The following is a 24,970-nucleotide window of genomic DNA, read 5'->3' on the forward strand; positions in this document are numbered from 1 at the left end:
TTCTCCATCTCATCCCTCAACAATTATATTTTGTATATCAAGTATTCAAATGAGGCATTGTCTGATGACACAAGCACTAATTTGCAAATATGTCAAACAAGTGTGTCTTAAAGATGTCAGAATTACTCAAAAATCTCAAAAATGACAGAAGCATGCATTTGCACGTCGTGTTTCTTGACAAATGTAGGACAGCTGAATCCCACACTGAAAAACAGGAAATGTTATGAGGAACCCCCAGCAAGGAGTGGAAAAATCTCTCACTCCTCTCTGGTGCCTCTTTTCCAATTCCCAAATAATGCACCCTGATTCCAACGGCCAGCTTGTGGCAGCTATTAATACAATGCGATGACAGGTCCAATCACAATCAGAGCCTGGCCATTCCTTTCATGCTGAGCAGAGGACAAGAGACAGGGCGACTGTCATGATGACACAGGATACAAGTGCAAACAGAGTGATGGTCAGAATATTAAGGGTAATGTGTGCATGATGGGGAATCGAGCACCCTCAAAGAGTTGTGCAACAGGCCTAGATTTGTCACTTTGATCAACTCAAATGGAAAAAAGAGAGAGATTAAAAGTGGAAGTTAAGAAAGCGGGGGTGGTGCTTTGGGAGTGGGGAGAAGAGAGGAGGAGGAGGAGGAGTATTGTGTAAGAGTGTGTGTGTGTTTGTGTGTGCACAGACTGTTGTCTAAATAGAGATGGGCTAGGACTAAACGTAGCTGATTGGCTCTCATATAATTCATTATTGTAGAGTGTGTGTGTGTGTGTGTATGAGACGGAGAGTTTTGGGGGGTGGGAAGGAGAGGGTTTTGTGTGTCAGGCGGTATTCCTGCTCGTTTCGCTCCACCAGTTAAGTTAAATCAGAAGCAGTCACTGGCACACTGCGGTGGTCTCTCTATCTCTCTGTGTTCTGCTCTGAAAGCGTCAACAGCCTCCTGGTTCAGCACCACAGGTAAGAGCTCATGTTTCAGCAACTTTTTAAAAATTACCTATAGCCTTTATCTAAAAAATGTCTCAAATTGCCACTTTTATCATTGTGGTAATTTAAACTTTTCTCGGCTGCTCAGTTGACGTCTCTCCGTCCAGACTGAAAAAGAAAAAAAAAAGCTGTCATTTATTCATTTTTCTCGTAAGGCCTTTGTTGAAGCGACCGTCTGATCGGAGCAAATCTGTATGCTCGATTTATTCTCCGTTTAGATTTGTGCAACCTGTTGTTGCTGTTTGTCAAAGTTATCCTTGTGGAAATCATGCGCGTGTGGAGCCTTTAAAACATTTACTACAGCTTTGCAGTTAGGATGAGAAGAATCCAGAACGGCATTATGTAAGCTATACGCGCTCAGATCTCTTAACCCCACAGAAAATTGGATCAATTTCCTGACAAGCAATAGCTCAGTGCTTTCTGAAAATCCTCACTTGTGAAGATTTAAACCAAAAACAGTGAAAAAAAACAGAGGGGGATGGTAAAGAAAGCAGGAGCCCCGTCAGAGAGGCAAACAGGTATAACAGTTGAATTAAAAGAAAACAGGACAAATGTGGAGCGTGAACATGTAGCAAGACAAGAGGAAAAAAAGCCTGTACGGACTTATTTGGTTTAAAAACCTTAAGTTTCAGCAGCTCTGAGGTTCTGCTATGAAATAATCTTTTCACAGATTTTCACAATGACTGAGAAATGTTTATTTGTCTTAGTCGCAAGTAACAGCTCCCAACACTGATAAGCACAAACAAAAATGCAGACACAGCTTCTGAAGCCATAATTTCCATTAGCTTCTGAGTGCATAGCAGAAGGCAAGTTCTCAGTTAGTTCACAGACTCTGTCTCCTGCTCTCTTTCTTTTTCTGGACATAAAATACGCACTTTAAAAGCAAGAGCTGTGTTACCAGTAAGCATTGTCTGGCACCACTGTATCTAACATGTGTATCACTTCAGCTGAAGAGACACTCGTAAGTTCAGACACGAGTAACTGAGCTGCAGGAGGCTACGGCTGAGATGCGCCACACTATTAGACGTCCACATTATTCATCTACAAGGAGTAACCCTGACAAATGAAGCTGTTGGTGCAGTTTCGTAACTGGAGTGTCTCGCTGGACGACAGTGCTGATAAATTTGCACTCCTGTGACATGTTAAAAGGCGCAGGATGGAAGAAACTGCATGCACCCATTGTTGCGGAACTTCCTGTTGACCAAAGAGGACTGAGACGGCGGTTAAATGAAAGGATGGTCAGGGGAGATGGCAGGCTGAGGTGGTGCAGTGAGGTGAACCTCACTCCATAATGGGCTGATATAAATCATTAACTCCATCAGCCAGACATTTTAGTGGCTCTCTCTTTGGGCAGCCAGATGGTGGTGCTCAAGTCAGAGCAGATTGCTGCTCAAGTCGAGGGCAGCCTCAGATAGCTCAGTTGATGGGAACCTCTTTTCTCCTCGGTCCAGATAACTCTTCAACATTTTCGTTGTTTTTTAGATGCCCATGATCCCGCACAGGAAGAGTCTGCATTTAAATGCCCCAAAACAGGATTAGATGTGGAATGTTGATGTGGAATTTCAGAAGTCAGCCAATGAACTCCAAGGCAGAAATATCCCCAAACTTCCTCTAAATACTGATTTTATCATTCTTTGTAAGCAGCTTTGTGCTTGCAAACAACGCAGGGCCTCGCAGTCCTTTGTCTTGTCTTGTCTTAGAGGATGCAGCTTGCTCGTGGACCTTGTGAAGTAGATGTTTACCTTCCTGTCTGTGGTCACCCAGGGTTTATGGCTGCCATTCAGTAATGTGCCATCTCACTCGGAGCTATAGCTCGCTGGACACAGTCATACTTAATAGCCACCGCACCTTTTTTATAGGACTCCCATACATATATGCACAGCAATAACTTTAAGCGTGTGTTTGTAAATCACTCCTGTCACCATCAGCATTTCCCTCATGGAAAAATACTGGTGGTTAATTGTTCCAAGATCACAGTAAAGGTTTCCCCTTTATTTCCATTTGCGAGCATCAGAAATCTGTCAAAGCACGGAAAGGTTGTCTTTAATTCAATTCAATTCAATTCAGTTCTATTTATATAGCACCAAATCACAACAAATGTCATCTCAAGGCACTTCAATAATATAGTCCAATTCAAGACAATTAGAGTCCAATTCATTGTAATCATAATCCAATCAAATACAATTAATTAAATTCAAAATTAGTCCAGCTCATACATACAGAGCCAATTCAAAAACAATTTCCTCGCTAAAGAAACTTCTCTTCAGTCCAATCTCCCGCACTGAGCCTGCATGAGGCGACTGTGGAGAGAAACAACTCCCTTTTATCGGGAAGAAACCTCTGGCAGAACCAGAAACCAGAAACCAGACTCAGGAAGGGTGGCCATCCTCCTCGACCAGCTGGGGTTTGAGAGGATAGAAAAGAGGGGGGAAAAAAACACCATAACACCTTTCAAAGGATACCTGTTGAGACAGGGAAACACAAGTTAATGACAACAATAATGCCAAATGTACATGATGTCATATGAGAAAATAAACGGGGGAAAAAAGAGAGCTAAGTGAGGAAAGGTGTGACAGATGCGGTCCCCCAGCAGTCCAGGCCTGTAGCAGCATGAGAAGTTGTAGGGTCACCTGAGCCATGCCTAACTATAACTTTATCAAAAAGGAAAGTTTTAAGCCTAGTCTTAAAGGTAGAGAGGGTGTGTGTTTACAATATCTAACAATGAGATCTTTAAGATATGATGGAGCTTGGTCATTAAGAGCTTTATATGTGAGGAGAAGAACTGGTTTAAATCCTAAAATTGTGGTGTGTATGTGCATGTGTTTAGCTACTCCCCTTTGAATAGATCAAATTTACAGCCACCCACTGCTATAATCATTAAAGAAAGAGAACAAATGTCCCGTAAATCCCCGCAGTGACATCTGCATAGATACTTTGCCCGGCCTGTTACACCAGGGTCTGTGCAGGAAACTTACAGAAATATTTCATTATTGTGTTGCCCTTGGCACCAGCACATCTTTGACGCTCAACAAACCCTACATCTGCAACCGATACGATTGTTGCTTTAGTACACTGAGGTTTTTTTTTTCTCTTCCAAGAATTCATCCAGTAGCCTGGTGGAAAATTAGGAGATTCTTGAATGTGAGATAAGACAGTTCCATGGCGGGGTTCAGACTGTCTTAATGCCAGCAATAGGGCAGCGGGAATGCAATTGGTGGAAGGCTTTTAAAAGTGCTTCAGTCAACAGTAGCTCTGACTCTTACAGAGTGATTTCTGCAAAAACAAAATAAGGCACATTTTCAATATATCTAAATTATGTGCGATTGGACTATTTGTTTTTACCATGTTTTCCTCTTATCTCCATACTAACTCTGCTGTGAGATTTGAGGGATAAAACCATGAAGCTAGAATGCCCTCTTGTGGCAAGAAACCTTCCTAGTTCACTCAAACTAGTTATCAAATCAGATGAGGTGGCTCGGGCATCTGGTTAGGATGCCTCCTGGAGGTGTTCAGGGCACGTCCCACTGGGAGGCGACCTCAGGGAAGATCCAGGACACGGGAGAGACTATGTCTCTCAGCTGGCCTGGGAACTCATCGGGGTCCCCCCGGAAGAGCTGGAGAAAGTGGCCAGGGACAGGGACATCTGGGTTTCTATGCCCAAGCTGCTGCCCCCGTGACCCGATCACCGGAGAAGCGGCAGATGATGGATGGATGGATGGATGGATGGATGGATAGTTATCATTTCTATTCTGACCTGGAAGCTTCTCCAGTACCAAATTAAATTTGTATCATACGAAATAGTTAACTCCATGTTCTAAAATCTTTCCATTATATCGTACCTCTATTTCACTGTTTTAGAGCTCCAAACTCTAAGTCTGTTTCCCTTGGTATCTGATTGGTTTAAATGTATCCCCAAACATGTTATTTACATGTAATTAGTAGCAGAAGCTGTCTTTGCAGCTAAAATGTTGCAAACACAAGGCTTATGCTAATATTATTACATCAACATCACTAATGACACCCACTAAGCTATTCTATTAAACAAAAAGACTATCATCAAAGAGGAGGATTTTTTTTAACAACCATTTCACATTCTGCCTCTACAAATGGAGCACAAAAACTAGCCCCGAGGCAGGTTTTCTGCAGCACGCAGGTTTGATTTTCTCACAGAGCGAAGTTTCCACAGAGCCGAATCCCTGCTGTCCTGTTTGTTTAGGTGTGCGCTGATTAGAAGTTCTCATGCTGGGTACAATGTATCTCTGCACGCCAAGGGTTTGAAACGTGACATGTCTTGTACAGTGACTGGAGCCTCAAAGCTTTTCTAACTCTCTCCTCCATGTTCCCTCAATACCTCAGTGTTTAATGGCGCTGTTATCCCAGCTCACACTTCACCATGCAGCCTCAATTAACACAGGTCATAACACTGTACATAAATGTTCTCCTTCTGGGTGCTGTCAGTCCACCTAGACAGACGGACCATTTGATAAACACTGTACGCTTTTACTGTTGCCGTTCATTAGCTGAGGGACGATTTAGAGGAGGAGGCAGAATGCAGTCTGTCTGAATAATGATCTTTCAAAGGGCATTTTTGGAATATTGAATAACATGCAACATCTGTTTTTCATGGCTTCTTATTTTACAGAATTAACATAAAGCGTCAGGATGACTTTAATGTGCAGGTCTTTAATGAGCTGGTATAGGGTGAGCACTTTCATGGGTGCTCATGTGGATTAGCGTTTATGGGCCATGCCAGCGGTAATGATGGCTCTTCTCCTAGACTGTCTGTGACATTTTTGTTGTGTTTCTTTTATAGGACTCGCTGAGGCCCTCGCCCAAGGCCTGTATCAGTCACCCCAGACATCCCCTGCTGAAAGGGCCCCCAGCTTAAAAGTCCTAGGATTTGGCACTAAAAAGGGAAAATGCAGACAGCAGCGACAGAAGCGATAAACCTGACATGTGGCATGTCTGGAAACCATGAATTCATCTTCACCCTGGTGCCCATCGTCTACAGCTGCAACTTTGTCATCGGCATCATTGGAAACAGCATGGTGGTGGCTGTCATCTACTGCTACATGAAGCTCAAAACTGTGGCCAATATTTTTGTCCTCAATCTTGCTGTCTCTGACCTCACATTCCTCATCACGCTACCCATGTGGGCGACTTTCACCGCCACGGGGTATCATTGGCCCTTTGGGGGATTCCTTTGCAAGACCAGCGCAGGACTGGTGATTTTTAACCTCTACACCAGCATCTTCTTCCTCACAGCTCTCAGCATTGACCGTTACCTGGCCATTGTGCACCCCATGCGATCACGCCGCTTCCGCACTGTGGCGTATGCACGCATCACTTGTGTAGTGATCTGGCTTTTTGCCTTTTTGCTCAGCGTTCCCACAGCCCTGACCAGAGATGTCCACAATATCGAAACCTCGAAGAGTACTGTGTGTGCCATCCTGCACCCAACGATTGAAAACGCCAAGAGACTGAAAGAGCTCCTTCTGGCCATCAGCCTCATGAAAAGCCTGCTGGGCTTCCTCGTGCCCTTCGTCATCATCATCACCTGTTATTGCCTCATTGGGCGGGCGCTGCTGCGTGCGAAACACATCCAGAAAAGTTCCCGTTCCCGGGACGACGAGGTGCTGCGCATGCTCGCAGCTGCTGTCCTGGCCTTCTTCTTGTGCTGGGTGCCCCACCAAGTGTTCCACTTAATGCAAGTGCTCACCCAGCTAATACTGGAGCAGAACTGCACCATGCTGGAAATCATTGACACTGCCATGCCCTTCACCATCTGCATTGCCTACTTCAACAGCTGCATCAACCCCATAGTGTACGGTTTTGTGGGGCACAACTTTCGCAAAAACTTGCTCCGTCTGTTGCGCTGCTCCACAGGTGGAGCCACAAGGTCTCACCCAAGCATCAGTTCCAAGATGAGCGCGCTCTCTTTCCGTGCCTCTGAAGCCCTGAGCCTTACAATGAAAAGTAATCACACCTCAGATGTTAAGTGACAAAAGAAAGATAAAGAAAGGGACAGAGTACAGTTTTGTTCCCCCCACTCTTTTGGTCTGTGGTTAAAAGGCTGGGAATGGAGCCATTCCATACTTCCAAAGCTCAGCTGTATTGAAAAGCACAGACGCATTCAGATTAGTTGAAATGTGAAACTGAGGAGCCTCTGTATGACCAAAAAACAATCACTACCTTATAGAGCACTTATTTGTAGAATTCACAAACCCTCACATCTCGCACGATACCATCATATAGGCCTGTGCAATGAATGCTAGTACCGCTAAATATAAAAAAGCACTCGTAAAAAAGCTTTGTAAAGAAATGTCCCAGAAAAGACGATACGTAATTACAGATCTCTTATCTAATTATTTATAAAAGATATGCATGTTCAGCATTGTGCCTTAATGATGCAGCTCTGTTATATAGTGTCCAGTGGTGACCATTTTGTGTGCTCAGCAGGTCTTTTATCAGCTGGATCACGGTGATCAACTAATCAGCAAAGATGCCAGAGCTAAAAAAAAATCTAAAAAAGGGGAAAAAAAAAACTCACTCACAATCCACGCCGCATGCATGGCCTACACACACAGAGATATTGTGTAGCAACCTGTCGTGTAAAGCTGTATCTGTAACATATTGGACTAAGATGACTAGTGCCTGTGTGTTATGTGGGATTAAGAACTTTTGTGCTCCTTGTTGAAAATGTAAATGTGTTTGCTGAATTGTCTGGGAATAACATAATGTAACAATCACAGAAACACTCCATGTTGGGGAGATCTTTGTCGATGTCTTTGTGGTATTTAAACCCGTTGTTTTTTTTCTACTCTGTAAATGTACATTTTGTGAATAAATGAAAACATTAATAAAATTAAAGATATCTTGCCTGACCTGATTCATCTTTTAATCACCCAGAAAGAGACAGCTCATCCTGATTAGTTATTACTGAAATCATTCAAAAATAACACTTGTTCTAAGATAATGCTGCTATTGGGAGTGATAGACAAGTGACCTTGGCTAAGTTAATCATTAACAGTTCCTCCATGTAGCACCTAAAAATAACAAGTACATATGACAGGATATTTTAGGGAGGATGTGTGACATGCACCTGCATCACTGGATGGGATTGGTTGATTGGCAGCAGGTCGGGGGTTATAAGTGCTGCCCACAGAGGAGCCCAGCTTCACTGCCAACATGAAGGTCCTCCTGTTTTTTGGATTCGTGGCTGTTGCCCTTGCTGACATCACTCGCTTCGAGGGGTAAATTTTCAATATTTTCCAGGAAAAAAACATTGTATTTCTGTTAACTATGTGTTAAGATCAAAAAAGCCACACATCGCCATGCAATTTATGACTGGTCACTGTTATGGAGCAACCGCCAGATGATCACAGTACTATATATACTGTTTGCATGCAAGAAAATCAGGAGGATACTGTAATACTGCATTCTGGCTTCAAATGGTTAGAAGAATGTGTATATTTTAGTAATTTTCGTTCAATTTCCGTTCAGTTTCCACATTGAAAATGTTTTAGACGTCACACAAAATTTCACAATTACTTTTTTGTAGTCCATGGTGTTATGTTGTTAACTGCAAAAGTTGTTACTTTTCAGAATATTCTGACTTTGAGTGCTTTTTGTGGATGTTTTTGTATTTATGGCTGCCCTTCCTTTTTCCAAACAGAGACAAAGTCTTCCGTCTGAAGCCCCAGCTTGATGAACATGTGACCCTCATTAAGCATCTGGCTGAGAGCATTGATGTACCTATCTGCCTCCAAACACACACACGTTCATCATACAGCGCTATCCTCACTCACTAAAGGGGTTTAACTGGTTTGATCGTGGTGGAATGGTGGACTACACTACTTTTTTTATGTCAAATAATTCCCTTCCGCTCAAATATACAAATCACTTACAACTTTCTTTATTTCAAAGACCAAACACAATATGAATAGAACTACTTTAGCAACATTTCTATCATTCTATGATTAGAATTGCTATCACATTTAATGTCTAAATGTTTCAATGCTCAAGTGCTGGACTTTGGTGCCATCTGCAGGTTGACTTCTGGAGCCCAGACAGCTCTGATCAGGTGACCATCGACATTGATGTGGACATCCATGTGCCTGCCAAGTACCTCGACATAGTGTACACCACCTTGGGCCAGAGTGACATGGAGCTCGAGTGAGTCACCTGACAAATATGCAATGGTTTTATTTTTTCATATGATTTTAAGACAATTCTAATTCATTCCCATTCAGGATTCTTATTGAGGACGTTCAGAGTGCTGTTGACGGCCAGGCTGACAGCGGAGCCTCTCCCAGAGCCCACAGCTACACCAAGTACAACACATGGAGTGATGTAAGGGTGACAGACAGCATCTGTCCCAATTTCAGTCCTGAATGACATGATGATTATTATGTTTTTCTTTCTTTTGATTTCAGATCCAGTCTTGGGCTAACACTATTTCCTCCTCCAATTCTGGCCTTGTCAGCAAACAGGTGATTGGAAACACATACGAGGGACGCCCCATGACTGTTCTCAAGGTATTTCAAGCTTACTTACAATCCAACATGAATATCCCATGAATGAAAGATTTACAATTCGTTGTGCCATTACATGCTCCAAAAGCTGATCTTTTGTGACCACAGCTTGGTAAGAAAGCCAGCTCAAGGAAGCCTGCAATCTTCATTGACTGTGGTATCCATGCCAGAGAGTGGATCTCTCCTGCTTTCTGCCAGTGGTTTGTTAAGGAGGTACCAAAGACACGTGGATATGCAGTGCAAGTATTTACTCAGAGGTGTCCCTCGATAACAACACTGATTTATGTTTATTTTACAATCTTTCTCAGGCTTTGTCCACCTATGGCTCAGATTCTCAGATGACCAGCCTGCTCAACCAGATGGACATCTTTGTTTTGCCCGTCTTTAACATTGATGGCTATGAATACACCCACAAGAGCGTATGTCAGACTCAATGCGAGCCTAGATTTACATGTCTTTCATGTACAAATTACATTATCTGTTAATGTTGATTTGTTTAATGCATGTGTATTGCACTTGATCCACTTTGGAACTTTAGAACAGGATGTGGAGAAAGACTCGCTCCAAGAAATCTGGATCCAGCTGTGTTGGAGCTGATCCCAACAGGAACTTCAATGCTGGCTGGTGCAGTAAGTGCAACATATCGTTTATGTCTTGAAAAAGCAGTGCACTCATTTTGTATTACATTTATTACAGTGCACTTTAAGCAGCTCTAGCTTAAATCATGCCCCAAACTTTTGAATCTTTCCCACACAGCATGTTGACAGTATTTTATTACAGCCTAAAGCAGGAAGGGAGGAAAAAGACTAGCTAAAGCTAAAGTTAAAACTAAAGTTGCAGAGGATGAACACAAAAACAAGAGAAGCGAGTAAAAGTACACTGGAAAATTCAGGTAAAGGTCACAAAAAGTATAGAGAAAACAAACAAAGATACAAACTATGTCTAATAAATAAACACAGAGAAGAAGCTGACAAAGGATGGCAAAGGGGACAAGGTCTGTAATGTAAAGGCAGATGGTGGATAATGGACACAGACTGACTGATAAACACAAGCTTTTCAGGAATTAGGTAGTTTGAAGTACTTTTGAGTAGTCTGTGTTTTATCTGCAGTAGACAGAGGTCAGATCTCTCTCAGTTTGGAGAATCTGGGAAGAATTCTGATATCAGAGCTAAGCAAACAGCTACTCAGGGTGGGGGCAACAGAAGAGCACATTTTTGTCACGCAAAACCTTGTAAAAACATCATAGATCAGTAATTATCAATAACTCTAACCCAAACACACAATGGCTAGTTAATTAAACATTGCATCAATTGCACATACGAGCACTGCTTTCCGTGGTGAAGCAACACAGTTTTTCTGACGATCAATCGTCACTCAAAAGCCTTCCAGTCTGATCACAATGTACCAGCTATAAGACAACAAAAATCTGTGAAAAGCATAATTTCTATTTTTTGACTATTTGCAAAATTCTAAAATTTCTACTGTTTGAGACTTTAAATGTTTTCAATGATGAATATTTGCTTTTCTGTGGCCCATATCTGAATACCTCCTATCTTAGTTCCTTAGTCAGAATTCCTTCCATGATTGTTCAAACTGAGAGTAAAAGTGAACTGAAAGTAAGACAATCAGTACTAATAAATATCTCACACTCCCCCACTTAAAGAAATCCATGTACAAATGATGCGTCACACAAGTAAATAAAATAAGAATTAATGCCCTAATCTAAAACCCCTCAGCATGGCGCTTCCCATGTGGGTAAACACCTACATCTGTCAAACATTACACCACCAGTTTGTAAGGTGCGTTTTCTGTTATGAATATTCACCAAAACTAAGAAAACCCTGAAGACACCACGTTATCACCACAAGTCATTTGGTCAGACTTTCTAGCCCACCATAACTAAACTTGAAATAGGTGAAATTAACCTAGAAATGTGGTTACAGTGAATTCCAGAAAGTGTGAAAAAATGGAAATGTTAAAAAATACATCTATTATATGTATTATATCATTAATGGCTTTTCCACCTTGCAGCATTGGGAGCTTCCAGCAACCCCTGCAGCGACACCTTCTGCGGCTACACTCCTGAGTCTGAGATTGAGGTCAAGAATGTTGCTAACTTCATCCGGATGAACAAGCAGATCATCAAGGCCTACCTCACCGTCCACTCCTACTCCCAGCTGCTCCTCTTCCCCTACTCCTACAGTTACGATCTGGCCGCAGACCACAGTGAGCTGGTCAGTCATCATCTCCCATTTATACTCATTATACAAGAGTTACTGCTCAATCAAATTATAACTGTGTCTCTGTCCAGGAATTCTATTCATTAGTGACAGACTACAATGACTCTTTATTTTACTGGGAGCTTTTAAAGTAAGGTATGCAGCACAATTCTTGTTATGTCAGTGAGTCAAACATCAAAAGAGCCTTGAATTTTACAAGTGTAAGGAAATCTTCTTGTAATATCTCTAAATGTGTTTCCGAAAGCTTAAGCAAGAACTCAACCTAGTCCCATTACTGTGTGACTCTTATCTACGGGCCACACTTAGCTTCTGCAAATCGCTTACTCCCTGCTCACACGCCTCATTCTCATGGCTCTTTTACCTCTCACTGGGGTGTCCGAGGTCTGCACAGTTAACACTCACACCCCTGCTCCAGCTCCCACACTAACGGAGGCGGATTGCACGGCTCTGCCTTCTCTATCGCTAGATTTGGGCTCCCGCCCGACACTTTACCGAACAAAAGAACTCCAGGGATCCGTCATAGCTCATCTGTCTCCTCAGAAATATCATTTCCTGCTCGTACATTTCTTCAGTGGATTCATTTCCTCTTGCAACTTACTGAAGCTTTTTCCTTTTCTTTTTTTTTTTTCGTAATATCGGGAAAAATGTTTTGTTTGAACAAGAGCAGAGGAGTTTTGATGCTGCAGGGGAAAAAAAACACATATTTAATTCTCTTGAACAGATTTGTTTTAAATCTGTTGCTTTGTTCATGTCAGTACACACTAATGTTATGTTGCCTTTCTGTCTGATGTGACATGAAACTTACATAACTTGTATGGTTTTTGCTTTTTCTCCTTGTTGTAGATGAAAGTTGCTCAGGGAGCCTCTGCTGCTCTCTCTAGTCTTTATGGCACCCGCTACACTAGTGGACCTGGTGCTACAACTATCTGTAAGTACAGGGAATATTGCAGCTGAGTCTTAAAGGGAAATAGTGCAGTTGATGAAAGCCTAATGGCCATGTATTGTGATTTGTTCATGATGCATATATTTTCCTATGTAAAAGGGCCTTCAAGAGACAATTTAAGACAATCAATTGAAGCACTGTGTTTGAAAACACATTCAAACTGTCCCAGGTCGTCAGTATATCCCACTGTGAATTTCCTCTCCTTGTATGCTCTCAGACCCTGCCGCAGGAGGCTCTGATGACTGGGCCTACGACCTGGGAGTGAAATATTCCTACACCTTTGAGTTGCGTGACACTGGTCGTTATGGCTTCCTGCTGCCCGAGTCTCAGATCAAGCCCACGTGCGAGGAGACCATGCTGGCCGTCAAGTACATCGCCACCTACGTGCAGAAGAACCTCTATTAAGAAGTGTTGCAGTCAGGACCCCTGCCAACGCAGCTTCTCTGCACCAGCCCCCAGCCCCTTCAACCTTTCAGCCATCTCCTGCCCGTTTCCATGGATACGGGCACCACCCGCCATGTTTCCTCACTGTGCTTGACAGAATGTCAAGATGAGTACAAACAATAAAATCAATGATCCATCCCCACATGCTGAATCAATTTTTTATGTGTATCCAATGACATAGTGTCTGGCATTATGCAGCATTTGGAATTTGTATTTAAAGAGAGATATACAACAAAAACCCCACAGCGAATAATAGTGCTTGTGTTTTGCAACACATCATTAACGGGTTCTGCATTTATTGCAAGTTAGAAGTTTCCACCAAAGAAAAATACTTAAATTCATGGTTAAATTTGCTGCCTCAGTCGCCATTGAACCCTGATTATCCCTCTTGTGTCGATGGCACCGCTCCGGTGGTGGGGGTTGAGTGGGTGGGGGTATCCCTATTTGAGGATTTCAGTCCGGCATCACAGTGCGTGACAAACACAGAAGACTCCTTGGCAGCGCCTCCACTCAGCCAAGCATCTGCCAGAGTGGAGTGATAAAGGAGCCAGCGAGGAATTCAACTGCACTGGCACACATCACTGGGGTAAAAATGTGTTTGTCATTTTACACAGAGTCAAATCCAAATAAAATTTTCATCTAGTTTTCATATTTTCATATTAGCATTATAGCCATGGTCAGGCATAAATATATGTGACACATACAATTCAACCCCCCTTCCTTCTGACCATCACACTTGTCTCTAAACGTAGCAACAACCTGATCTGGCTGCTAACCCAAGGAGTCTTTGGAGACCACTAAAAATAATTCACAGTTGTGTAACACAGTAAGACCAGTGATCTCTTCAGCTACTGTTCGTCTCCTGGCTGTATTGCAGGAGGGCCTTTATTCCACAAGATGGCGACAAACTATTCCAAAGGGCACCTTGCTCGTGAGTATAACTCCTTATCGCAGCATCACGTCTCCATTAACATGAATAAAGCAGTGAAGATGGCACAGAATAAGGTAGCGACTTCACAGGAGTTTACCTCAGTGACATCTATGAAGTTAGTCTTGGCGGAGTAAAATAACAGATTTTGACACACCCCTCTTGTAGGTGTTTAAAACTACTTCTAACTTCACAAAAAAGAGTGTGTCTAGAAGTATTTCTTCACGTTTTCGGTGCATAGTCTTGTAAATCTGTGATTAGTTGAACCCCAACACCTGCTTGGGGTGTGAAGGATCGCGTTGGGAGCAGGTGGGTGTGTGGAGAGACCGTCACGTGACGTTGCGTCTCCCAACTACCGCAGGGGTATAAATTCACCTCTGTAGATTTACTCAGCCCTTTCCCTCAGCTAAAGCTCGTCTTCAGGTCAAGGCTACAGAGTAGCTTCGACTTCTCCCTCAGTCATGGCAGGTAGGTAACTTTTTAAGATGCCAAACGGCGACGAAGAGCCATTGTTTCCACCGAGACGACACGCTCGCGCACAAACCTGTTTTCTGCAAAGTTTTTTTAAAGTCTCGCGGACAGTCACGACGTCAGATACAAGTGTGTGGAAAGTGCATTTTATTCAGTCGTTTGTTTTCTTAGTTTTTATGTGGCACTTACTCTTTTTTTTTTGTCGTCTCTGTTTAGTTACGACTGCAGTCCTTTTGAATTATAAGTTTTCAGAAGCGCAAACTACAACTACATCGTCTTCGTGTCTGGGTTTTTTGTTTATTTCTGTAACATGTTCCTGGCAACGAGAAAATAAGCTATTAAAATCCATATTTTAAGGAATATTTCCTTCAAGAATCCCTGTTGACCGAACAATGGGACGACGGCTACATTTCAGGGCACTTCTCAGATCCCTGGGGCTTATGTTTGAGGGGCACAGAGCTGCTGCATGTCATACTTCATCTCTCACTTGTGACATAAACTTTCTGGGAACTGTCCCATCAGTCAGAATGAAAGGAATGTTCAGCCTGTACCGTGAATCCACCAAAAACCTATGCTGTACTTGCGCTATCCTGGGCAGTTTAGATGCATTAATACTACAGCTGAAGCTCTTCCAATGGAAAGAGGGGCGTGAGGGGGAAAGGAGGCGTGGCGCTGTGGCGACGCCGTGAAACAGAGCAACTTTATCTGGAATGCACTGGTAATGGAAGCCATTGTTCTAACTGGCCCAAAATGATCGCCCAAAAGCATGCACTCTATTCACTGTTTTAGCTATTCTGCCATTATGCTTGCACCATATTGGGGGGGAGGGGGTCTAACTTGCTGTTCATGTTGGACCCACATGCTTTATTCACACAACCATTACAGCTGCCATGCTGACCTCATCTGGTATATTTCTACTCACAGGCAAGTCATTGTTCAACTTGGCAGTTAGCTGACACATTTTCCTCCCCGCAGTCTGAGGTGGAGGTACAGAATGGGCCCCACACTGCAAATGAAATTCTTTTATTGAGTACCAGAATCTTTTCTTCGGGAGAAGTGAGATCTTTGGAGTTTAGACTTTTCCCTCAAGAATTTGAAAGGACAATGGTAATCAATAACTGAATTGAAACTCTCATACATTACTGCAATGTGTCAATACCTTTCAATTAAAGGAGGGGGTGGGGTGTAAAATGCTATTTACCACATGGATTAATAGTCCTACAAATAATTGTCTAGTGGAACGATTTTATTGCTCGATATTGGAATTGCTTGTCAGTTCACTGTGGTTTGAACATCCTGTTCTTTGGCTTACAGCGAGGTCATTGCTTTGCTGTTGTACAACACGTTGATGCACGATATTGGAGTGAATGCTCATTCAGTAACACCCTGAGGAAGATTGGCCAACTTGCCTAAACTGAAGACTGGTTGCAATTATCTAACTTCAAATGTTCAGTAAATGATGTGCATGGATTAAAGCTGTCTGCACTGAGCTTTTTTTTTAACTCTCTTCACAGACCACGCTTTTGTAACGTTGGCTACTAACGACAGCTATGCTCGCGGTGCCATGGTTCTGGGCAAGTCCCTCCGTAACAACAACACATCCAAGAAGTTGGTGGCACTCATTGGCCCACAGGTGTCGGAACCTTGCCAGTAAGACTTCCATCCAGTTGCACAACCTTTCTGAATTATGCCCATTGGCAGTCCTGTCAGCTGTTGTTCTCCGACTGGCTGGTTGATGGTGATTCATTTAAAATGACTCGTAGGTCTGTGCTGAAGAGGATCTTCGATGAGGTGAAGGTGGTGGATGTGCTGGATAGCGGCGACACAGCTCACCTGGCCATGATGAAGAGGCCCGATCTGGGTGTCACCTTCACAAAGCTCCACTGCTGGACCCTCACACGTTACTCGAAATGTGTTTTCATGGATGCAGACACTATGGTGAGACGAAGCATGATGTAGTACAGCGGCTCTAAGAAGCAGTATGTGGTGATTAAACATGTCTGCCCACACTTGTTTGTATCCCAGGTGCTCTCCAATATAGATGAGCTGTTTGACAGAGAAGAATTATCTGCTGCTCCTGATCCTGGCTGGCCTGACTGCTTCAACTCCGGTGTGTTTGTCTTTCGTCCTTCTGTGGAGACTTATGGCAAACTGCTGGAGTATTCAACAGAACACGGCAGCTTTGATGGTAAGCCAGAAGGGGATAAACTTGTGCTTTTTTTTTTTTCTTCATATTCACAGCCTGTTTTCCTCTGAGATGACTCGTAGATTAATCCTCCACAGACTGTATTGGGTGATTGATCGATCAAAAACCTTATGACTTTCCTTATTGAAGCTTTAAACAGGAGTTTGCTCATATTGCACACTATATTTCTTGTTTTTTGGGCTTCAACTATTTGGCAATGTAAAAACCGGTTAACAAAACTGCCAATGAATTGAATTTACTGCAGCCTTAATTTAAAGTGGCAGTTCAACATTTTCTAACTGGCTCATCTCTTTAAAAGCTTCAGAAAGGATTAGTCATGTGACTTTTTTTTTCTGAACATTTGAGCAGAGTTTAACTACACATTAACTGAGCAAACTTGTCACTCATTTTGAACCCATTTCTACTTTCACTTGCTAGCTTCGAAGTTGGCTTTTTATTCGGAACACACTTCATATCACTTGGTCATGGATAGAATAGCTGTTTGTCCCCTTTTTTAAATCCTACTCAAACATGTAGGCCTTAACCTGATTGACGTTGCAAGTTGTTGGTAACGTGATGTAAAAATGGACATGTTTATCTTTGCTCTAAGTAAGGCCTTTATCTATCATGTGCCTGGACACAAGGTCCCCCCTGTCGGACTCTCTCGGTATGCGGAGTTATTCTCAGGGGCCGACTGGGTGGGGTAAAAGTTGAATTTGAGAGGCTCTGTCTTGCACAGGGCACTGGTTGACCTTCAGAAACTTCCCTCTGAAGTGTACTGTAAGTAGGTTGTGGCAGTAACTCTGGCTCCAGCTCTCTTCAGATCAGTGACCAAAAAAGATCAGTTGTGTGGGCTTATGTGGTGCTGGTATACTCGGGGTTCACCACCTCTGCTCTACCTTCAAATGAGCTTTTTAAACGGAACGCAACTGAAATCATTTATATTGTAATGTGGTTCCTCAAGCAGATGCTCTAAGGATCCATGATGCCTGCACTTGATGTGCACATCTGCAGAGTATAAAGAGGCCTCAGTAATAGCTTGTGTGCCATTTGAAAGCTATAAATATAATCTCATGTGGAGTTGGGACCCGGACAAGCTCACAAATTTAAAATCAGAATCTGGAGCAATTTTGAGACTTGAACAATGGAGAATTTCAGCAAACTCTTTTGTCCAGGCTTTTTCCATTGTAGTTCTGGCACACTCTGAGCAGTGATTCTGCAGAAACTGGCCATCTGCGGCAGATCACAGGGCAGATGAGGCTGTCAGTCTGTATCCACTGTAGTGGAAATCAACAAGTTGGCAGAAAAAGGTCTGAAGTGACTCTGACTGGTGCACATTTGCAGTAAGTACTCTGGCAAAACTGCTACTTTCACACTTCTCTCTGTAATCTTCTCTAATCTGGATAATGCAGTTGTGAAAATGGTTTTATAAAGACCAGCTGTAACATTGCACTGAGGGGCAAGTATTTGGGCTCATCTGCTTCTTTAACCCTTTAATCTTTATCCTGAGTCTGCAGCTGCCTCAGTTATTGCATACAATTTGAGCTCTGGTCTGAAAAGTGCTTGTCAACCTGCTGTCATCACCATTTGATAATGCTCACTTGCCAGTGAGCCGCTCAGCTTTGTTTAGGGTTTTTTAATAAAATAAAAACCTCAAGCCATCTGCTCAGAATCGGCTGAATGTGAGCATCGTTGGTTTGAGCAGTCTTGTTCAGTGATGCTGGCTTGATCTTAAGGACTATTTTTGCTTCTGTTACTACCTCTCCTCCCAGCTCAAAGGCTTATTGGCAGCAGGTCAACTTTAACCCCATGGGCTCCAAACGCTTTACTTTTTGCACGCGATGACAATGTGCTCCAAAAGTCATCTTAAAAGGAATGGAAGAGGCAGAACTTTGGAGAAATGCTTTCTTTTAAACTTGGCAAATCGTACCACCTTTCTCTACAAAAACTTATATCAAATATCACAGTAGCCCATTATCAAGGCTACAATACTGTAGTGTTGGACCAAAAGAGCCTTGTTTGTGGAGATGGGTGAGTTTTCTTTTTTCTCTCTTGGCTGAGGAACGAAACATTCCAAGTGTTTAAATATCCTACTTAAAAGGCATCACACTAAAACTGCAGTGACTGCAGGTTTAAAGTGGAGCTAACAAGGAACATGAGGTTACTTGGCTTAACATTTCAAATGAGCACCTCAAACTAAATGACTCCAGTCTTTGTTAAAGACCTGAACAGGCTTGTTTTACTGGTTCAGTATGACTCTGTTTATGGAAGGATCTATCCACTGGGACTTTTTGCAGCTCTAACTTGATGGTCCACACAGATGGACACAGTAATGGAGACTATTCCAATTTATTTTTTTCTTTCAGCTGGAGTTTTAGCACTTCTGCTGTAAAATGTCTTGTTGCATAACATCTAATGGTTATTTTAAATCAAGGTGCTCTAGTTTTCTCCCCTTAATGCTGATCATCTAATAACAGATGCTCCAGTATGATCTGTGTTGGGTCATGATGGGACAATAGACTATCCTCTTTGCTGTTGAGGACCACAATAAGTGCTAATGTTACCTTTTGCATACACACCAGCTATTCTGCTCAAAGACTTAAAAGCGATCAGTTTTCTGAGCGCTGTAAACTCGCCGCTACCAATGAATAAAACGAGATACATATTCTAGTTTGGCTTGGAAGTGCTGAACCTTGTCCTTATTAGTGAGGAAGTGACCGGCTTTTTTTTCCCCCCTCCCTTTTGATTCTGTGAAAGGGATTCCATCAAGAGCAGTTCAATTGGGGAAAAACAATTAGTTTGCTTTTATATGGGCCAATGCTTTCAAGCGCCGACTCATTTTGTCTCCCGGACGCTTTTGCTGGCAAGCGACTGTCACATCGCAAACCCAACAACTAGAAACTCTTCAACACTCGCCCCTCAATTAAAACTGATTGGTTTTCATTTTTATTTACAGCATTTCAATGTGATTCTTGTGCCTTTATGCCAAATGGAATGCTAATGGGTAAAGCTGTCTTATTAATAGCCATGGAAGTTCTTTTCACACGCACTCGAGCATGAGTTAAAGTTGCTTTGACCTTTTAGCGTTTCGCTTCCACTCCACTACAAGACATGGATGTGCAGCTCTTTCTACAGACCATGGATAATGTATTTATTCAAAAAAATAAAGGGGAAGAATATGAAGCGTTTGAACCCAGAGGCTGTGTTTCTGCATCTGTGGTTCAGTGCTGTCTGCTGCCAAGACAAACTGGCAGGCTTGGATGCACATTCTTGCTGTGCTCTGTTCATCCCCTCAAAATGAAGAAACCCCCCCCCCAGCCCCATGGCAAGTTTTGAAATCCAAAGTGGAGACTGTGGGCTTGGACAAACACCCATGTGTTATTTTAAATTGCAGCAGCCTGTGGTTTCATAAACTTGACAGTCCTGTACTTTACAGGAGTTCTTTTAACAGTTTTGAGGTAGGTGAGGCGGCTCAGCTTCAGAATTCACTGAGCTTGTGTAATGTTTTTATTGACTTCTATATTTGGTTTATATATCTGGCTTGCCACTTGAAGATGTAAGAGAAGGGATGCAATGAATGAGAAGGGTTTTAGACAGAAAGCCAATGTCGTCATGTACTTTTTGGAACTGACCTACTTGTGATCGAATGTACCCCAAACTGTCTCGAGTTCTGTTTATGCAAGTCTCACCATGAGACTGCCCCAGTTTTAGAATGGCTCGACCTGAGTCGGGTTTAGTGGCCATGCAGCTTTCCAGTTGAACCCCCGTGACCTGTGCAAACTTTAACATGAACATTGACTCTGAGGCCAGTCTTCATTTGCAGCGAGAAAGCTTCTTAAATACCTGCGTCTACTTGAATTGTTTAAAGCTGAGTGGTTTTCAGTGAGGCAGAATATTCTCAGTCAAACCCTAACAAACGGGCACACCTGAGTTTCGGTAATTGTTTTAATACGGCAGCTTCGGCGTTCTTTTCAAACTGAATTACTTCTGATGCAGTAAAGGAGAACTTGACTTCAATGGTACAAGTTACAAACCAGACTGGAAATTGATGCTACCAGCATGAGGTTCAAAGCCAATCTGTCCAAATCGCACTAAAGTGCCTCCTAAATGTCACGTGTTGCGCTACCAATGGTTCTTAACAGGTGTTGCTACCCGTCCAGCCTTTCTGCAGTGTACTGTTAATGTGCATCACTGGAGAGTGGGATGCCATCCGTAAGATGCACTGCTGTAGGGTTGTGGTTTCTCGTGCAGCTACTTTAAACACCAAATATTTTGTGGAGAGCTTAATTTAGCTTGATGGGGGGGGGGGAACCCACAGACATGCATGGTTTTCTGCAGCTTCTGGCAAATGTCCTGTCAGAATAAGGAAATCTAGATGTGTGGGAACACTTGTGTAACTGCATGACCAGGCATGTAGCTTAAAGACTGCTGATCAGTGAGCAGAAAAGCCAATTAATCTGGTTCTCACAGGTGTGCATCTTATACATTACTGCAGCCACACCTAAATGTCTGTTAAGTCACAAATCTCTTCAAATTCAAATCAAAGCTAATTGTAGAACTCGGATTCTAGTGACAAATAAGTAAGCTTGAAACAAGTATACTCCTAAACTGCCGACAAAGCTACTGGATCATACTACAAAAGCTTTGTGACATGGATGGCAGATATCATGCAAACCCTTCAGATTTGATTTAATTCTTAAAGAATTTTAATTTTGAGTAGACTATGTTCAGTCGGAGTTCTCATGACATATGTTCTCTTCTGTCTTTGCAGGAGGAGACCAAGGGGTTTTGAATGGCTTCTTCAGTGACTGGGCAACAGCTGACATATCAAAACATCTTCCCTTCATTTACAACCTCAGCAGCATTTCCATCTACACTTACCTTCCAGCGTTCAAGCAGTAAGTGTCTACAGAGGTCGTGACTTTTATGAAGTCACACGGCTGCTGACTTTCTTCAAATCCAGTGCAACTTGAACACTTCGGTGCCTTTTTGTTTTGTAATTTTTACGTTTTATGCCTACAAGACAATTGTTACAACACGGCAGTCGGTCAGCGTATCTAATATCTTGCGTACTTGCCAAAAAGCGAAGATGTAAGAAGATCCCACGTCACATGAGCGTGTCGTCGCAGTGTGACATGACCTCGGGTTACGGGTGATGAGCTGTTGGATTCCAGGCGCTCGGTTTGAGCCTCTCCAGCAGACTCGGGGTTGGATATCCATCCTAAGCTCGCAACAGCTGATACGCTCTTAAAAATAGAACACTTTATTTAAAGCCCTTTTTATGTTTGCCCACTGGACTGGTCATTGTCTACTGTGTCTTACGCCTTCCCGTTGTCATTGTTTATATGTGGAGAGTGCTGGATACAGAGATGCAAACGTCAACAAGCTCTTAAGTTGGGTATTTCCTGGCACCCAAATGACAGAGGTGATAAACATGCATTTAGTAGTTGTCAGCAGTTGTTTAGAGGTCTGGCAAATGCTACAAAACAAATCCCAACAGAACCAGCTCCAGGTTTATCTATTTACATGCAGTTTGCCAGAGTTAAGGTATCCAAATCAACCAGGAAAGTCTGTTTATAATTCCTGAAAGTGTTTTGTTTTTCTTTTCCTCTCGACAATTTGTCTAAGAGCAGTTGGATAACTTTCAGTTTTATAAAATGCGTTTTATGACCTGCAATAAAAGGAGCAAATGCACATGAATATAGTTTTCATGAATGCAATTAGTTGGTAGATGATGCTATTTTAGTTTTGACCATTTATCTACAGTAAAATGTCAATTTTAACTTGTATATTATCACATTTTAGGTACGGTGGAAATGCAAAGGTTGTCCACTTCCTTGGTAAAACAAAACCATGGAGCTACACATTCGACCCCAAAGCCAAACAGATTTCAGGGAGTGTGCAGGAGGCCACCACACATCCCTCCTTCCTCCTGGACTGGTGGACCCTTTATGCTAGTGCCGTGGTGCCAATGTTGCAGCAGCAGTATGGAGACCAGCCTTTCCACTCCGGATGTGTAGAGGTGAGTGGCTCATTTAAGATTAGTCAGTTTAAACGAAGAAATGCACAATTTACCAGTTGGCTCCAACCAACTCAGAGTTACAGCTGTTTAAACCAGGATATAGCATCCATTATTGGTGAATAAGTTTAAAAGTAAAACTCTGCTATAACTGCGTTCCTCTCCAAAAAGTGACATCCTGCTTTTTACAGGTTCCAGCTTTGACGATCGCCGCGCTCACAGGCGACTGTCGAATTCTATTATTTTATGATCTGTGCTTTAATTGTTAATGGAGGTGTAATTTAATTCTTAAACCTCTTCTCTGTCTTCCTATTCATCTCAAAGTTCCAGCACAGTGACATGGTTACTAGTGAGAATGTACAGGTATGGAGATGATTTGGTTTCCAATAACAGTGTGTCGACACCTCTTTAATGCTCACTACACTTCCTCTAAAATCAGAGCGCTCCTCTGCGTTTGCCTGTGACACTAATCTATAGAAGAACTACACTTTTGTGGGTGTTTTAATATTCTTGGGAAGGAAATGGTGTAAATGCGTATGTGTAGTCCTCGTCAATTTTCGGTTTCTGCCATTTTCTCTCCACAGGGTGAGAGCAGCGCTTCACACCCACAGGAACTCCAGACTCGGCTGTCCTCAGAGGAACGGAAGGAGCAATGGGAGCAAGGTCAGGCTGACTACATGGGAATGGACTCATTTGACAATATCAAGAGAAAGCTTGACACATTTCTCAAATAAAAAGGGAGTTGCGTGGCATATTGAATACTTGCAGTCTAATGAGAGATCTTTCATGAAAATACTGTAAGACCACGGCAGGTTTCCTCTCCGCTTTGAAATCTTTGCAAGATGGTAATCTGGTTTACCGTGCCACAGGTTAAGTTCTGGTACGCTGAAGAAAATGACAAGTTTACAAAAACAATGTACTCTTTCCTTCATGGTACCTATCAAAATCTCTGCAGTTTTCTCTTTTTTTTTTTTTCTTTTTCACATCCATGTTTTTGTAATAATGAAGATGGCAAGAGTTTATTGTGACTAAGATTTGAATGTTCACATTTTTTAACTGTCCTCACCCAACAATCTTTTTTTCCTTTTCTTTGAAGAGTTGAGAACAAAACCTTTGTTTACAGAACTTCTAAAGGCCATTTTAGCCATACATGTACACTAGAACCTTAGAGCCTTAAGAACCTTGCTCTCTTTAGTGCTGTATCCTCTCGCTCCTCAACCAGCTGCTTTCTTGTAGGTGATTTGGTTGAACTTGACTGCATTTTACTTGACCTGGATGTTGGCTGTACTGTGATCTTTCATCTGGAAACATTAAAATGATCAAATATAAAATGTGTGGTGGGGTTTATTTTTTATTATAATTAAGTAATAGTACATTTCTGTTAAGAATGAAGCGCCTGAAAGGGTTAAACCGGTAATGGACTCCAAGTCCTGAGCCAGCTGTGATTCTGGGAGTTGAAGGCGACCCAGTTACTGTCAAAGCCTGAACATGACATTAAAGCACTTATTGAAAATTGTGTTTTGAGCTGCAAACTGCTATCGCCTATCTATATTTTAAAGATCTTAATCTAAATGTTCCGGGAATGCAATGCAGCCAAATATCTACGTTAAACCTCTCAATTTATGATTACCTTCTTGGAATTACATTTAAGTTATTTTATTTATCATAGTTATCTCAAGGCAATTGAAATTAGGGCAATATCCCCGAAAGAAGGCTTTTAAAACCAGGTTAACGTCTCGCTACTTCCGGTTTTACTTCGCCCAGTTAAGTCCTCCTTGACTCGATGGAATAATCAAATTTGCCTAGCAACCGTCCTGAGTGAAATGAGCCGGAAGTGTATGAGTAGCAGTCATGAGAGCTGTTCGAGTTCTTAAAATATGAAGGGAAGGATTGTTGCTTCCTTATCATCTTTAGCATTCGATACACCGACAACCCTTTGAGTGAAAGATTCCACCCCACAATTCCTTGCGGTGGCAGCGCTATTATTTTCATCGTATTTATTTTGAACATGTGGAAAAATATGACGGCACAGTATAATTAGTAGTCTGTGACAACACGACATTTAACTTTTTGTCCTTTTTCAATTACATACTTTGATTAGTAATGCTTTGTTACATCTATGGTACATGCATCATTTCCACGTAATAGTGTGATAAGATTGCAATAGGCGAAGTATCTAAAACTTTTAGTAGAATATTTACTGAACAGTTGTGGTTTCAATCCCAGCT

General features: G+C 42.3%; 3 protein-coding genes across 5 annotated transcripts in view; all 3 read left to right on the forward strand.

Annotated features, from left to right (window-relative positions):
• The window catches only part of agtr1b (angiotensin II receptor, type 1b), a 72,196-nt gene extending 64,348 nt beyond the window's left edge, over positions 1-7,848 (forward strand). Inside the window, exons 1-2 of one of the 2 annotated variants that reach the window (XM_072378235.1) lie at positions 652-951; positions 5,792-7,848. In XM_072378235.1, coding sequence (XP_072234336.1) covers positions 5,898-6,980 — 1,083 coding nt within the window. In that variant the 5' untranslated portion in view covers positions 652-951; positions 5,792-5,897 and the 3' untranslated portion in view covers positions 6,981-7,848. Of the gene's footprint in view, positions 1-651; positions 952-5,791 lie in introns of those variants that run through there. The other variant, XM_072378236.1, reaches the window with a different exon arrangement.
• A 286-nt stretch (positions 7,849-8,134) lies between these two features.
• On the forward strand, positions 8,135-13,281 carry cpb1 (carboxypeptidase B1 (tissue)). Its single transcript, XM_072378234.1, has 11 exons — positions 8,135-8,231; positions 8,654-8,729; positions 9,029-9,153; positions 9,231-9,330; positions 9,414-9,515; positions 9,621-9,725; positions 9,821-9,931; positions 10,051-10,141; positions 11,544-11,746; positions 12,596-12,680; positions 12,913-13,281. The coding sequence occupies exons 1-11, from the start codon at positions 8,167-8,169 to the stop codon at positions 13,098-13,100; spliced, it is 1,251 nt and encodes a 416-aa protein (XP_072234335.1). The 5' UTR covers positions 8,135-8,166; the 3' UTR covers positions 13,101-13,281.
• Positions 13,282-14,452: 1,171 nt separating this feature from the next.
• LOC140284760 (glycogenin-1-like) lies at positions 14,453-24,073 on the forward strand. 2 transcript variants are annotated; one of them, XM_072378749.1, is made up of 8 exons: positions 14,453-14,535; positions 16,053-16,188; positions 16,302-16,476; positions 16,564-16,726; positions 21,495-21,621; positions 22,529-22,745; positions 23,067-23,105; positions 23,327-24,073. In XM_072378749.1, exons 1-8 carry the CDS (start codon positions 14,529-14,531, stop codon positions 23,474-23,476), a joined length of 1,014 nt encoding a protein of 337 aa, XP_072234850.1. In that variant the 5' UTR covers positions 14,453-14,528; the 3' UTR covers positions 23,477-24,073. The 2 variants fall into 2 exon arrangements, with proteins under 2 accessions (XP_072234850.1, XP_072234851.1); XM_072378750.1 differs by lacking the exon at positions 23,067-23,105 and having other exon boundaries at positions 14,454-14,535.
• The last annotated feature ends 897 nt before the right edge of the window (positions 24,074-24,970 follow it).

The sequence above is a fragment of the Leuresthes tenuis genome, unplaced genomic scaffold (genome assembly GCF_036924035.1).
Source record: "Leuresthes tenuis unplaced genomic scaffold, fLeuTen1.0.hap1 SCAF_24, whole genome shotgun sequence".
Classification (NCBI taxonomy): domain Eukaryota; kingdom Metazoa; phylum Chordata; class Actinopteri; order Atheriniformes; family Atherinopsidae; genus Leuresthes; species Leuresthes tenuis.

Excerpts from the sequence above, each read along its gene's own strand:
- LOC140284760 (XM_072378749.1), top strand. Across the intron at positions 16,727-21,494 it reads AGAACACGGCAGCTTTGATG|GAGGAGACCAAGGGGTTTTG; the intron begins GTAAGCCAGAAG and ends CTGTCTTTGCAG. Across the intron at positions 22,746-23,066 it reads TCCACTCCGGATGTGTAGAG|TTCCAGCACAGTGACATGGT; the intron begins GTGAGTGGCTCA and ends TTCATCTCAAAG.
- cpb1 (XM_072378234.1), top strand. The coding sequence starts at position 8,167 with ATGAAGGTCCTCCTGTTTTTTGGATTCGTGGCTGTTGCCCTTGCTGAC. Across the intron at positions 8,232-8,653 it reads GACATCACTCGCTTCGAGGG|AGACAAAGTCTTCCGTCTGA; the intron begins GTAAATTTTCAA and ends TTTTCCAAACAG. Across the intron at positions 9,932-10,050 it reads ATGAATACACCCACAAGAGC|AACAGGATGTGGAGAAAGAC; the intron begins GTATGTCAGACT and ends TTGGAACTTTAG.